The sequence below is a fragment of the Galendromus occidentalis genome, unplaced genomic scaffold (assembly GCF_000255335.2).
Source record: "Galendromus occidentalis unplaced genomic scaffold, Mocc_1.1 scf7180000077483, whole genome shotgun sequence".
NCBI classification, from domain to species: Eukaryota; Metazoa; Arthropoda; class Arachnida; order Mesostigmata; family Phytoseiidae; genus Galendromus; species Galendromus occidentalis.
In genome coordinates this window covers 32658-44979 of record NW_003805471.1, presented here as the reverse complement: position 1 = coordinate 44979, position 12322 = coordinate 32658, and the positions used below count along the sequence as shown (strand labels likewise).

At 52.2% G+C, this 12322-nt stretch overlaps 2 protein-coding genes across 2 annotated transcripts; one reads left to right on the top strand and one right to left on the bottom strand.

The window, feature by feature from the left end:
- Positions 1-2514: 2514 nt before the first annotated feature.
- Positions 2515-8531, bottom strand: LOC100899081 (ankyrin repeat domain-containing protein 11). Its single transcript, XM_003745402.2, has 10 exons — positions 8513-8531; positions 6435-6559; positions 5966-6338; positions 5575-5800; positions 4752-5440; positions 4323-4447; positions 4105-4241; positions 3587-3805; positions 3246-3474; positions 2515-3157 (listed from the first exon to the last, which is right to left on the bottom strand). Exons 1-10 carry the CDS (start codon positions 8529-8531, stop codon positions 2735-2737), a joined length of 2565 nt encoding a protein of 854 aa, XP_003745450.1. The 3' UTR covers positions 2515-2734.
- A 496-nt stretch (positions 8532-9027) lies between these two features.
- On the top strand, positions 9028-10801 carry Tcs5 (TP53 regulating kinase). Its single transcript, XM_029112058.1, has 5 exons — positions 9028-9155; positions 9323-9468; positions 9562-9756; positions 9844-10046; positions 10197-10801. The coding sequence occupies exons 1-5, from the start codon at positions 9122-9124 to the stop codon at positions 10312-10314; spliced, it is 696 nt and encodes a 231-aa protein (XP_028967891.1). The 5' UTR covers positions 9028-9121; the 3' UTR covers positions 10315-10801.
- The last annotated feature ends 1521 nt before the right edge of the window (positions 10802-12322 follow it).

Sequence of the window (12322 nt, the reverse complement as noted above, 5' to 3'; positions counted from 1 at the left end):
TCCGCTCATCATTTTGTATCCTGGATCCAGCTAGCTGTACTTCCAGAGAGGACAAGCGAACAATGTACCTACATATGTACGTAGAACTATGCGCGGGACGGGCCGAAGATCAAATCAGGATCAAATCGTAGTGAGGGATGTCTGTGTTTGCGAATCTGCTGCGACACCGAATGTGATTCGATGAGCTCAACCGAGGATCTGAAGAGAGAGAAGAGATCGAAAAAAAGAAGGTCAGGTGATTCCCGGCGATGGAGCCAAAGTGAGATGCGTGCCATCTGCGTTCCGTGCAAGATCCATAGGGGGGGGGGGTACCTTCGGTGATGGAGAATGTATTTATGCCTCCTCTCGTCTCGGAAGCTATCTTTCGGCTTTGGCAACTGCTGGATCACGCTGGAACCTCCTCCAGACACATGTCGGCGTATCTTTCAACGAAAAAACGTACAATTATTATCGTGTCAGATTCGCTCAAGTCAGATGAACCTTTCAGGAAGATGTGTCGCAGGCCTGGACAGAGCTGATGGCGCGACACAAACGCAACGCAGCGAGGTGGAGATTCCCGACGGGGGCAAGAACTCAAGCCGGTGGCCGTTTCTGCGGGAGAAGAGGACTCGGTTCCGGGGAGCCAATCTCATAGGTATCTCTGGGGATTTATTTCCGATCCGCCCAGGGATAGCTGTTGAGGTTCTTTTCCTTTCGGTGACCACGCACAGCACCTTCCTTTGGCCCTCTCTTCTCAGCACCGATGGAACACACTCACTCGATCATTCCGGACTAGTTTGGCACAGCTTAGCAATCAAGCATGCGCAGTGGGTGCTTTCCTCCCCCAGGTAATGTCTGGAAATGGCTGCCGTATCGCGAGCTCACTCCGAGCCCGAACCATGTATCTGTTCTATCTATCTGCATGTTCTTATTTCGTCGCATCACTGAGGGTTCCGGTTGGGGGAGCCGAATCAAAATAATTCCTATTTCAAAGAGCGTCCGCCGCGGAGCTCATAACAGGCTGGTGTGATGCTCCTTCGAGTCAGTAGAACTGGCTTCTGCATTAACGGCAAAGTTTGGCAACGAGAGTAACGTCCCCGCTCTGAGTATTTCATCAGGTACTGGTTGTAAAGACACCACCAGTATCGATGTGATGCTCGAAGTGTGGCCGGAAACGATACACAGCATAGCTTCGTTGATTGGGCGTCGAGGGTCAACGCCTCCTGTTTCAGGGGACGGGGGGCTCGCACGGATCGCTGAATAAAGTCTGATTCTCCCTAAGAAGCATCTGTATTCATTTGACTTCAGCCTTCGCTCTAAGGTCACGGTTTCCGCTGCTGCTCCAAACTGAACACGTTCCTATCAATACGCCGTATACTTTTTGACTGTCGATGAGCATGCGATGTCTTCGTCATTCCGAGTATCTGGAATTTCCGAACTCTTCTCGTGATATCACAGACTTGAGGACTCCCTGCTCAAGCTCCGAATTATCCTTCGATTATCTTGTAGGATTTTTGTATCTCTCCATGATAATACTAACAGAGTTGGGCGTCTTACGTTTCTCCCTTCGAATCGCCGCGCCCACAGTCGGAATCACTCCGATTGCTATCACGTTCTCTGCCCTCTGAGAGTACGCCTCCGCTTTGAGTATTACATCAGGTACTGCTTAATATCATTACCAGTATCGGTGCGATATTCATAGTGTGGTCGATTGGAACATCGATTCCGACTTGATAGGGGAGCCGTACGTCATGCGTCTCGAACAGATACCTCTCCGATCAGACCTTTCCATATAGGTATACTATCTGGATAAGTGAATCGAAATTTTCATGCCAAAATAAAGCAAGGTGGATTTCGCCGTCAAAACTCCGAGTGCTCTTCTGTCGCGATGAGCAAGACCAGCGTGGGGAGGAAAAGGAATTCCCCCACCCGCGGGGATTTTTCCGATGGACGGGCGCCCCCTCGGAGGCTGGGAAATAAGCGGGCGAGTTTCTCGATGAGGAAAACAACACTGTCCTATATTGAGGGTGCCCTCCGGGAGACGCGGCGGCGAACGGGTTCGCTAGCCCCGATTTTCTGACGCTCAGGATTTCATGATGCATGAGGTGAACTCTCATTAGGAAAGAAGTCAATCCGCGGGGGCCATGCAGAAAGAAATTCTATTGATGGTCCAGTCAAGCTCTCCGTGAAACAGGATTCCGACCGAGAGACCTGAAATTCCGCTAACCTCAGATTCGGAACGAATAACAGCCGGATGGTTTCTGTCGGATGCACCACCCGGCGGAACGATCTGCCAGTCCACGGTGAGGCGGAACGGAGCGCCAATAGGATACGGGATGCGGGTAGCAATACGAAGTATGGGTACCTACTACCAGATCCCATGGGTCCACCTGCTCTCCGGTGATTCATTCCAGACATCATTCCATGATCCTCGCGCCGCACCGCCCGCGTGCCGAACGCGGTAATTGTCCCATCCGAGGGCGACTCGAAGTGCTCTCTTCTAGGTATGAACCATCGAAAGATAGAGGGGGGAAGTTCTCCGAGGACATCAAACTATTATTATATAATTATGATACAAAGGGGAACCGAACTCAGTCAGATCGGCCGGGAATGGAACTCGTCACCCGAAGTTGGGAAATATCGGTATTTAATTAATGAGCACAGCTGGTTCACTCCGGAGATGAAAGAATGATAAGCATCTCACGAAGCAACAATATCGGGGCGAGCGATCGCTGAGTCCTTTGATAAGAACTTCTCACGACGGCAGTAGCTCGAAATCATCATTCACTTCAACCATGGGAACGCAGATATTGATATCCAGCGCGCAAAGCCCCTCTCGAACGTCGGTTTTACTGTCGACTGGTAGAGTCTTCGGCGCTTCTTCAAGTCGTTGCTTGGCATTCCACTCCCAGTCCATCTTTTGCACGGCTCGCAGAGCTTCGGTTTCGCTGTGGTGCCTCAATAGCATTGCCTCCTTATTCCGTTCCCATTTATCCTCAACATCTTGGAGCCAAGATGTGAATACGCGTCCATTGTAACGACTCAAATCTTTCTTGTCGTTCTCGAGTAGCGGATTAGTTGCTGTCATGCCGGTTCGGGGATTGTACAAATTCGACTCGGGATCCAGCGTGTTGTAAATTTCGAGGTCCCTCAGAACGCACGTGACGGAGAGGGGTATCTGCAATTGTAGAAAAGATTCGATTCATTGGACAATGTCTTCAGCGGCCTCCACAGGGATGGAGCAAGCTCGCGGGAGCGATACTAACTGTTTGTCCTGCCGTAGCTCGGGCTGCTTGAGCATTCACCCGGAGAATCTCTTGCTCGCAAGCCAGAATAATTTTGTCTTTCTCCATAACATGTTGAAGGCGCAGGCGATATCTCTCCTCCTCCTGCTGCTGGAACAGATCTCTCAATTCACCCGGAAGCGTTGACGGGGGTGGGAAGCGGGGCACGCTCAAACGAGACGCTGGACTACCATCGAGGGCATAGGTGCATCTGTAAGATCGGCTTGAGTGTCTTGCGCCGGGGATTATTCTAGTCTTCTGACATTCGATACCGTCATCGAATCGATAACTTCTACCATGATCCGATCTCTCGGAGAGCTCACTTGTTCAGAAGGAATTTCTTGAAATGCTTAGGTGCTTCAGGTGTGATGGTTGTTTCAATCTGAGCGATTCGCCGTTTATCGACCGCGCGGCGGATATTCTTCAGCGCTTGATAGGGGTTGAACATTGTGGATGGCTCCCCAAAGTAATCTCTGGTTGGGGTGGGCTCTGGGGGAGGCAGCGACTCTTGGGTCTCTTCATCGTTCGTGGCCGTACAGGGTCTGAAACAATAACCGCGCTCGGTGAGGCCATTCCACTCGCGCGTATTGAGTGTATCGCTCTGCTAGCGCAGAAGTTCTCGAATCATGTGCCACAAAATGCTTAGAGTTCCGCAAGTCTCGCCGAGGGGGGGGTTGTGGTCGAGGTCCATCTGAAGTGCCGGTCAGGCCCCCGAATTCCCAACGGGCGTCCGATCAACCTTGAGAGTCTCAGCTCCAGTACTGCGGTATTGTTGGACGGCCGCGAATCGCCACCAAGAGGCTATCGACCGCGGACTGACCTCACGGTAAAAGGAACTTACTTCTCGTTGCCGACTGTCGATGATGCTCTACCCGAATCCCTCTGATTGGCGGCCGCAGCGGCAGTGCCTCTGGTGTTCCTCATTTTCCTCTTGCGAGGATGGGTTTTCCCCGTCGTCGGGGCCATGACTTCCTCGGACTGAAAGTAATTGACGGTCATTCTGAGTCTTACGGAGCGTGTCTCGTCCATCAGGAGATTCGGGGTGCTTATAGTGTCTACCTGATCATCGTTATCGTGCAGCTGGGCCCTCTGGCTGCTCCGGGTCACACGTTTACTTTCTTCCCTTTGTTCTTTTGTCTCAAGAGGGGAATTCGAAGCTGGGCTAGGAGGCTGGGGCGAACCTGCTGGAATTCGTCAGAATGAATATTTGTCCGCACGGACGAAGAATGGTCATCTTAAACCGGTTGAGATCACTTGAGCGATTCCCACAGCGACCAGGATCGGAGAGTAGCGCAAAAAGAAGGCTTAGAACTTCAGAGGGCATTGAGAGCGGATGTTCACAAGATGTGGTGCAATGACGGATCTGGCCCGTGCGTTATTTTCCGACCATTCATTTTCGGAGTGCGAGTCTTCTCCCACCGGGGACAAATGGACAGGGCAATCAATGCGGAAACCGGAGAGAGTCTCATATCAAGAAAGCTTACTGACCTGCGAGCGGGCTATTGACGATGTAGGGCAATTGTTTCCCTTTCGTAGCCGGTACTGCTGGCACATCGCTTGTCACTTCTTTCTCCCCCGACAACTGGGGTAAGACAATTTTCAGAGGGGGTACTTTGAGTCCATCTGCAGCATCCTTGTCCTGAGCCTCGACGTCGCTGCTGCAGCTGCTGTTGCTTTTATCGTTGCTGCTCGTCTTCAGTTGATCCGGTACGTCGTCCTTCGAAGAGTCCTCGAGCGACGCGGCTGGAAGCTGTGTCTTTTCTTCTTTCCGTGCGCCCTTCTGTTTTTTCGGTCTCGGCGAACGAGCGCTTGCCTTGCTTCCTTCGGTCTTCGATTTTTCGGGAGCGGTCTGGCGGTCGTTGATCGAGCTGCCCGGTGCTGGTGAAACATCTTTCTCAACGCTGCGACGTCGTTTCTTACCCTGGAAGGACTTCTGATCAGACTCCGCCGTATCCGAGTCCTCTGTCTTCTCGTCCTTCGTACCGGGAGCTCCCGCCGAATCCGAGCTGCCACACGGATTCTCTCGTTCGGCAGCGTTCGCTTCTGCATCGGAGTTACTCGCCATTAGGAGGTCCGATGCGACATTTTGAGCCTCTGTGTCTGAGATTTCATTCCCGAGGCTCTCCCCAGATGACTGCGTCGCTTTCGGCTGCGTATCTTCAGCGCTGTTAGCAGTACTGGTGGAAAAAATAATTCGGTCAGAATACAAGGTGATCTAAATCAGAGAAATTGGATGCCCTGGCGAGCTCGGACAAACGTGCGGATGAGAGAACAGTTGCAATGAAATGGCGTATCTTGATCATTTACCAACCTCGGACTGCGATTTGTCGCGCTTTCTTCTGACATGGAAACAGATTTTTCCTTAACATTCGGAGCACCTTGGTTAGCCGACATGACTGGCGTTTCCGGGGTTTCGGACGTTACCGGCTCGGACATGTCCAGAACCGCTCCGGTGTCAGTGAAGACGTTCTCGTGCCGACCGTCGGGTTCGATGTCTTGAGAGTCAGCTCTGAAGAGTCCTCTTCGGCAGCCACCGACTGTAAAATTCGGAACTTGTTTCGTTCAGGGAGTCCGCGGACATCGTGCTGAGCTCACACGAGATGGGATCGATTCTTGTCGCGAAATAAATCAAACGCAGAATTGGATTCGATCGAGCATGCGGGAGCAGAAGGTGCGATTTTTCTCGCGCAATGGATACGTACAGAGAGGTGCGCGAGGGGTTCCAGGTGGGGAAGTTTTGTGCTCAAAGTTGACCGAGGAATGGCATTGTGAGAGGAATTCGGCGACTTTCGGATGTGTGGAAAGTTCGAGAGCCGTTTTCCCGTCTGCGGTCAGAGCTTCGGAGTCTGCGCCGTAGCGGAGAAGCAGCTTCACAATCTGTAGGTGCGAATTGACTGCAGCGTCGTGGAGCGGGGTGAACTGGTTCAGTTGACCGCGTGCGTTGACGTTCGCTCCGGAAGCTATCAGCAGTCTCGCAACTTTATACCAACCTCTGTTGCTCGCTTCATGGAGTGGGGTCCACCCCGCATGGTCCGAGGTGTTGACGCTCGCTCCTTGTTCAATGAGCCGTTTCACCTGGAGAGCGAACCGCATTTCTCCAGTAGCATCCTTACATACTACAGTAAGGCTATGTCTTCCAAGAAAGCGCAATGCTGTGAACCCTCGTCTTACTTGTTCGTAGTCACCGTTGATACATGCGACGTGCAGTGGAGTTTCCCCGCGAATGTTCCGTCTCTCGCTGCGTGTATCTTTTGGGGTCACCGGATCCTTCGGGGAACTCTTCGCTGGATCGATATCTGAGAACGAGCGCCAAAATTCGGCATCAAAATTTCGGGGCGGAGGATCGAGACGGCCGAATCATTTGATCATGTGGTCGGTTTGGCTCGAGCTATATCGATTCACCCTTCACTAAGGAACGAAGTACATACTAATACATATGTACATATTCAATTCGAACATACAAATGAACGATTGTTCTGATCGGTGCCCGTATCCCTGGAGGGAGAGTCTCTCCCAGCAGTATTCGACTCGAGATACTGCGGAGACACTCGTTCGACGCTCGCATGTTATCCAGCTACACTGGCAAGATCTCATACAACTCAGAAATGACGCGATCGAACCTTCCAAAGCATGCCGGCAGGACGATCGAGAACAAGGACTCTCACAACTTGGTTTTGACAACCAGTGAACTTGCCGCGAGTTTCTCCGAAGCGGTCGATGTCAGACACAGGGAGCCTGACGGCTAGAAAAAACGGCGACTCCCCCGTTTCCCGCATTCCCTTCTCGCGAGACTACAGACGAGGACTGCCATCGCTCATCCAGGAAGTGAAGCCGACCCGATGTCATCCTCCGCCGCTTCCACCGTTAAAAAATTATCACGAGCTCACTGTGTCTTCGGAGGCAGCCGCTGTCGCCCTTATTCCGAACAATACCACACAAGAAATAAATTGTGCGTGATACGGCTCGCTTCTCTGACAAGATGAAAGCCCCGAATTGGAGGTCCTCCAGGTCTTTTAGTAGTCTGCCTTCCTGATCCCACTCGGCTAATCTTCGAGAAACAGTGTTCCCCGCAACATTCAATCACAAACGAATCTGTTTCGCTCTATTACCTCGGGTGGGGAAGCAAGCAACCAGGGGGCCGCGCCGTACAACCTGCAGTTTATGACACGTAATGGAATGCTCCTCAGGAGATTCAATCAACTATCAGAGAGTTTCAGTTGTTCCAAATGTGATTGACAAGGACAACGTTTTCCCACGCTGTACCTCTCAAGACGACTGAAACAGCCGCTCGCTCTCACACATCCAGAATGTAAACAACAAATCAGCGGGCGACGACAGCGCCCTTCGTGCAGAGTCGCGGCGCAGAGAATTCGCGCAGCGGAGGAAGAACGAACTATCGCCTGATGGACGCGCGCGGCTTTCAAATGTTTCGACTTCCTGCCTCCCCACGTCCCTTAGGCTGGCAAACGAGTTTTGACTCGCTTCCCCGATCAGCTCTCTGAACTCAAGCCAGGAATCACTCTTCTATGCAGAGAGTACAGATGTCTCATTGTTGGTATTATTTCCTTTGAACGTTCACCGATCTATCAATGGCCCGATCCGGGCCACCCGGACCCGGACTGCAGAGGCAAGGTTTCCGCACACGGAATTTTGACAGAGAGCGGCGGCGATGCACGCGACATACGTTGCTGCAAGCTCACATCATTCACAGCTCCACGAACCTGCGGATATCTGGCGTAGGATATGGAGTTGTTGTCGCTCCGACAGAGGCGCTTTTCCTCCGGAACCGCTACTGACAGCAGAGTTCCGAGAAGCATCGAGACGTGCGCTCAGAGGGGTACCGCAGCTGTTTTCTGATCCTCCGCTGCCGCCAACTGAAACGCAGTTCTCTGTGGTATACCCGATCACTGAACATCGCGAATCTCACGATGCTAAATCATAGTGATTATTGCTTAGGTTGAGACAGAGGTCCGACGACTCTGGGTTTACTCACGGCACCTGCTACGATGTTTCCGCTTGGTTGTCGGCGGGGTGTTGACACAATCCTACCCATGGACAAGAAGAAGTCAGAGATATGATTGCTCAGAGGTGAAAACACTCGGAACACATTTGAGGGGAGACCAAATCAAATATATTCCGCTCTCATTCCCGCCTGTTGGGATCTCGCGGTGAGCTGGAAAGATGGGTCCAAACCACCTACCATCACTCAGAAGCATAATTTCCCGGATTGATGTGGTCGTAGCACCTACGCCTGACGCAGAAGACCATTTTGAGGAGCTCACGATTCCGATGCACCTTTGCGCGCCGTCTCTCCAGGGGGAAGTACGGATCTACCGACTGGTTCCTCTCACATTGAACTGAGCAGATCTGAGTACATTCGAGCCAACTCTCGCCGGGAAGGGTATTCCTCGCCGAGATTGCAGCGTCGGAGTGCGATTATCCCATTCAGCACTCGACAGATCCTTGCCGGGATCCGGGATGTTTGCGCCAAAAAACAGGCGGCGCCGTAACAACAACAGCCCTCATCGCAGACAGACTCTTCCGATGTCGTCGTCGTCGAGTACACTCATCCTGAAGACCCCGGAAAAAACTTCTGCGGCGATAGGGGAGATGATGGCGATTCTGTAGCCGGTTAGGCAATGACAGCTCGATATCTAGCTGTATTCTCCTATATCAATGGCGCGAATCGCGGCGCAGGATTCAGGTCCGGAATCCGCGATGCTGGTACGCGCGCGCCACCGCCAAATCTCGCCCAAACAACAACAAGGCTGGCCGCGGCGCCGGCGGAGACACAGAGAACACACGCCCGGGCATCTGGGCGCAGTCAGTTGAGCTCGCTGCTTCTCTAAGTAACATCGATGATGAAGACCTCCAGAGAGCGAACCGGTGAGAGTGGCCTGAATTCAGATCGTAGGCTGGCGCCGTCTTACCACCGATCGATCAGGTTCAAGAGAGCCTTGAGAGAAGCGATTATTATCGGCATTCGGCATTAAGGGTGACGGTATGGAATCGGGGAAAACAAACATTGACGCTCTCCATCTTCTCTCTGCGAAACTCAGAGTGGCTGACCGAACGGAAATCTTTGCTGATGCAAGGCGCCGAAGCGCGGGTTTTTGAGGGTACTTTTTGCGGACGGAAGGCGGTTTTCAAGGAAAGATTCAGGAAGAACTACCGAATCCGACAACTCGACGATCATCTCACGAAGGTAGTCCATAGAGTCATGAGAAGCCCATGACGGATACGGAGCTCCTGATCATTGATGACGACTAATACTAACAGTATTCTGTGCGGTCATCAGGAACGGATGAAGAATGAGGCGCGCAGTCTATCGCGCTGCCAAATGGCCGGAATACCGGTGCCTGCGATCTACGAAGCCGACCTTTTTAATCGGCGCTTGATTACCGCGAAAATCGAGGGGCTCACCGTGAAACGACTGCTTAAAGAAGCCGAGGACCAGGGCGATTTGTCAAAAATCGATAACATCCTGTACCAGGTGAGGGTTTCCGGCAGCATCGGAAGTTCACCAGAGTTGTGCCCTCTGATCATTAGAATCTCGAGTTTAAATGAGCCCACCTCCCAGGTTGGACAAGGTATCGCTAAATTGCACGGAATCAATATAATTCATGGCGACCTGACCACTTCAAACATGATATTCAGCGATGGAAAAATATTCCTCCTCGACTTTGGGCTCAGTTCAAGCTCAGACAAAGTCGAAGAGAAGGCTGTAGATCTCTATGTTCTAGAAAGAGCCTTCGGGAGCACTCATCCCAATCTGAACCTCAGGTTAGCGCGAAGATGCTTATATCCGGAATTAGATTCGAGCCACAAAGTTGGATTCCGCGAATTCATTCGGGACGTAAGAACTCACTGCTGCTCCCAGCCCATGCCGGTCCGAAATCAGCGGCAATCCTATTTCATTGAACTGCATTTCAGGTACCCTCATGCTATCGAGGGTTACCTACACTCTGTGGGGAAGAAATCGAGGTCGGCCTTATTGAAGAAACTTGACGAAGTTAGGCTCCGCGGGCGGAAGAGGAGCATGGAGGGATGATGACAGTGACGCAGAAGGGCATGTGAACGCAGCCAGAATTCGTTCTCGACCGCCGAAGCGGCAGAGTGCCTGTATGATGGAAAGCCGATGGTGACGGATGTGTGATATGTCGAAGGAGTCAATTGAGCTGATCACGGAATGAGAGAGAGTGCAGGGTTCCAATGGGAATCAGGAGCTTAGATTCGCGTATTCTCTACCCGCCTAACTCATTCACCTCATCAAGCATGTTTGGGATGAGGCAGCTCACTCAGACGCTTTTTTCCGAAACTCGCTAATGTTAGAATGTATTCCGATTCTGGGCCGATTCTGTTCTGGGCACATCGTGCGATGATACGCCACGGGGTCGTGCTGATCCAGCAGAGCTTCATGCGGTGACAGCCCCCGGACATCTTTCGGACTTCGAATTATAAGCAGGTTCCCAGTGCCTCGATTGCAGAGCGGCTCAGCTGATCTCTTATTAAATCTGACGTTGAAACCCTTGATCATTGATACCAAATGTTCTGTTTCGCCTCGCTGGGGTGCTGGTATGTGGCCGCAGAACTTCGATCTGGAGGGATTTCCGAGGGAATTCACCGCACCATTAATTCTCGAACGGATTCCGCACGTGATAACCTGTCTCCTCGGTCAAGAGATGAGATAGCAATTATGCGATCGGGGGGGCATGCGGATACTCGTACACGCACTTGTTGTTCCAAGGGCCCTTGCCCATAGCAATCCTCGTCGAATAATGATGAACTTCGGGCGTTCGAATAAAAAAACTGAGTGGAGGACGAATCACCGAATTCGCTTGACACTTGACACCCTCTTTGCCGGACTCCTACCTGGGAACGACCACCCAGCGGCGTCTCGAGACCGGGGGGAACCGGACAGAACCGAGGGATTGGGCAAACAGACTGTGTAGGTAGAGAGACAGGAAACTCTCGCGGAACCGATGCTTCTAGAGGGGCATCGGGAACCGATCTGACGCTCTTCCGAGAGGGGAACGCCTTCTAAACATACATCAGCATGCTGGAAACGCGGGACCCCCGTTGGTGGCCCCTGTCGTTGTTGAGCGTGGACGAAAACACGAGAACAGGTGGAAACGGATGTAATGATTGAAGTAAGTTCAAAGAGGTTTCAACGAGTGGCAGCTGACAATATCATGATTGTTTTGGCACAGTCAATGCTTTGAAGGTTCTCCGGGGAGGGGTTTCTTTCTAGTGAAATAGCCATGGAAGAAGACTCCATTCCAGAGATAACTCCAGAGATGCAACTCAGCTGATGAGAGTGAACAGCGTCGAGATTCCAGAGATGCAACTCAACTAATGAGAGTGAACAGCGTCGAGACCCACTGAAGGCTTCCGGCATGAGTCTCGACACGTCGGGAGTCTGCGCACCCGGCTGGCCGCGAGGGGAAAGATCAGAGCTTACTAGTCTACGCTCAGGAAACGGGAGCACAACAGATTTATAGGATCGGCTTTCTCGCGTCAGATCTATCTCTCATTGCCAGATGTCTGCCGAGGCGCATCCAGGGGGAAGCGACCCCGAGAAAAAGGCAAGTCCGAGGGGAAAAAGGGAGCGCAGATTCGGTCGATATTTTCCGGAAAAAGACAAGACCTGTAGGAAAAAGAGGAAGGCCCTCCGAGGGGGCGCGATTTTCGATTTCTTCGAAGGGCGAAGTTCTCGTGGTTCCGCCGCTGGTCGGCTACCTTTTGGAATCTGTCACTCCGCCAGGACGAACTTCGATGAGTGCATGGCGACCTCAGGATGATCCTCGGCTCATGCGATGTGAGGTGAACACCAACAGACACAACCCCTCTCACAGAGGCGAGCCAGACTTGACGTTGCCTGCGGTGCAGCCGGGACCTGATGCCTCCGGAATTAATTCTCAATCCCCGTGGGAGCTTCGTGCAAGTACCCAATGATCTTGCCGGGCCTTGGAGTTTGGTCCCATGAGCGGATGACAGAAGCCCGAGTGAACCAGTGGGTCTTGCCTCATGAAATCTCCCACTCCTAGCGTATCTACCGA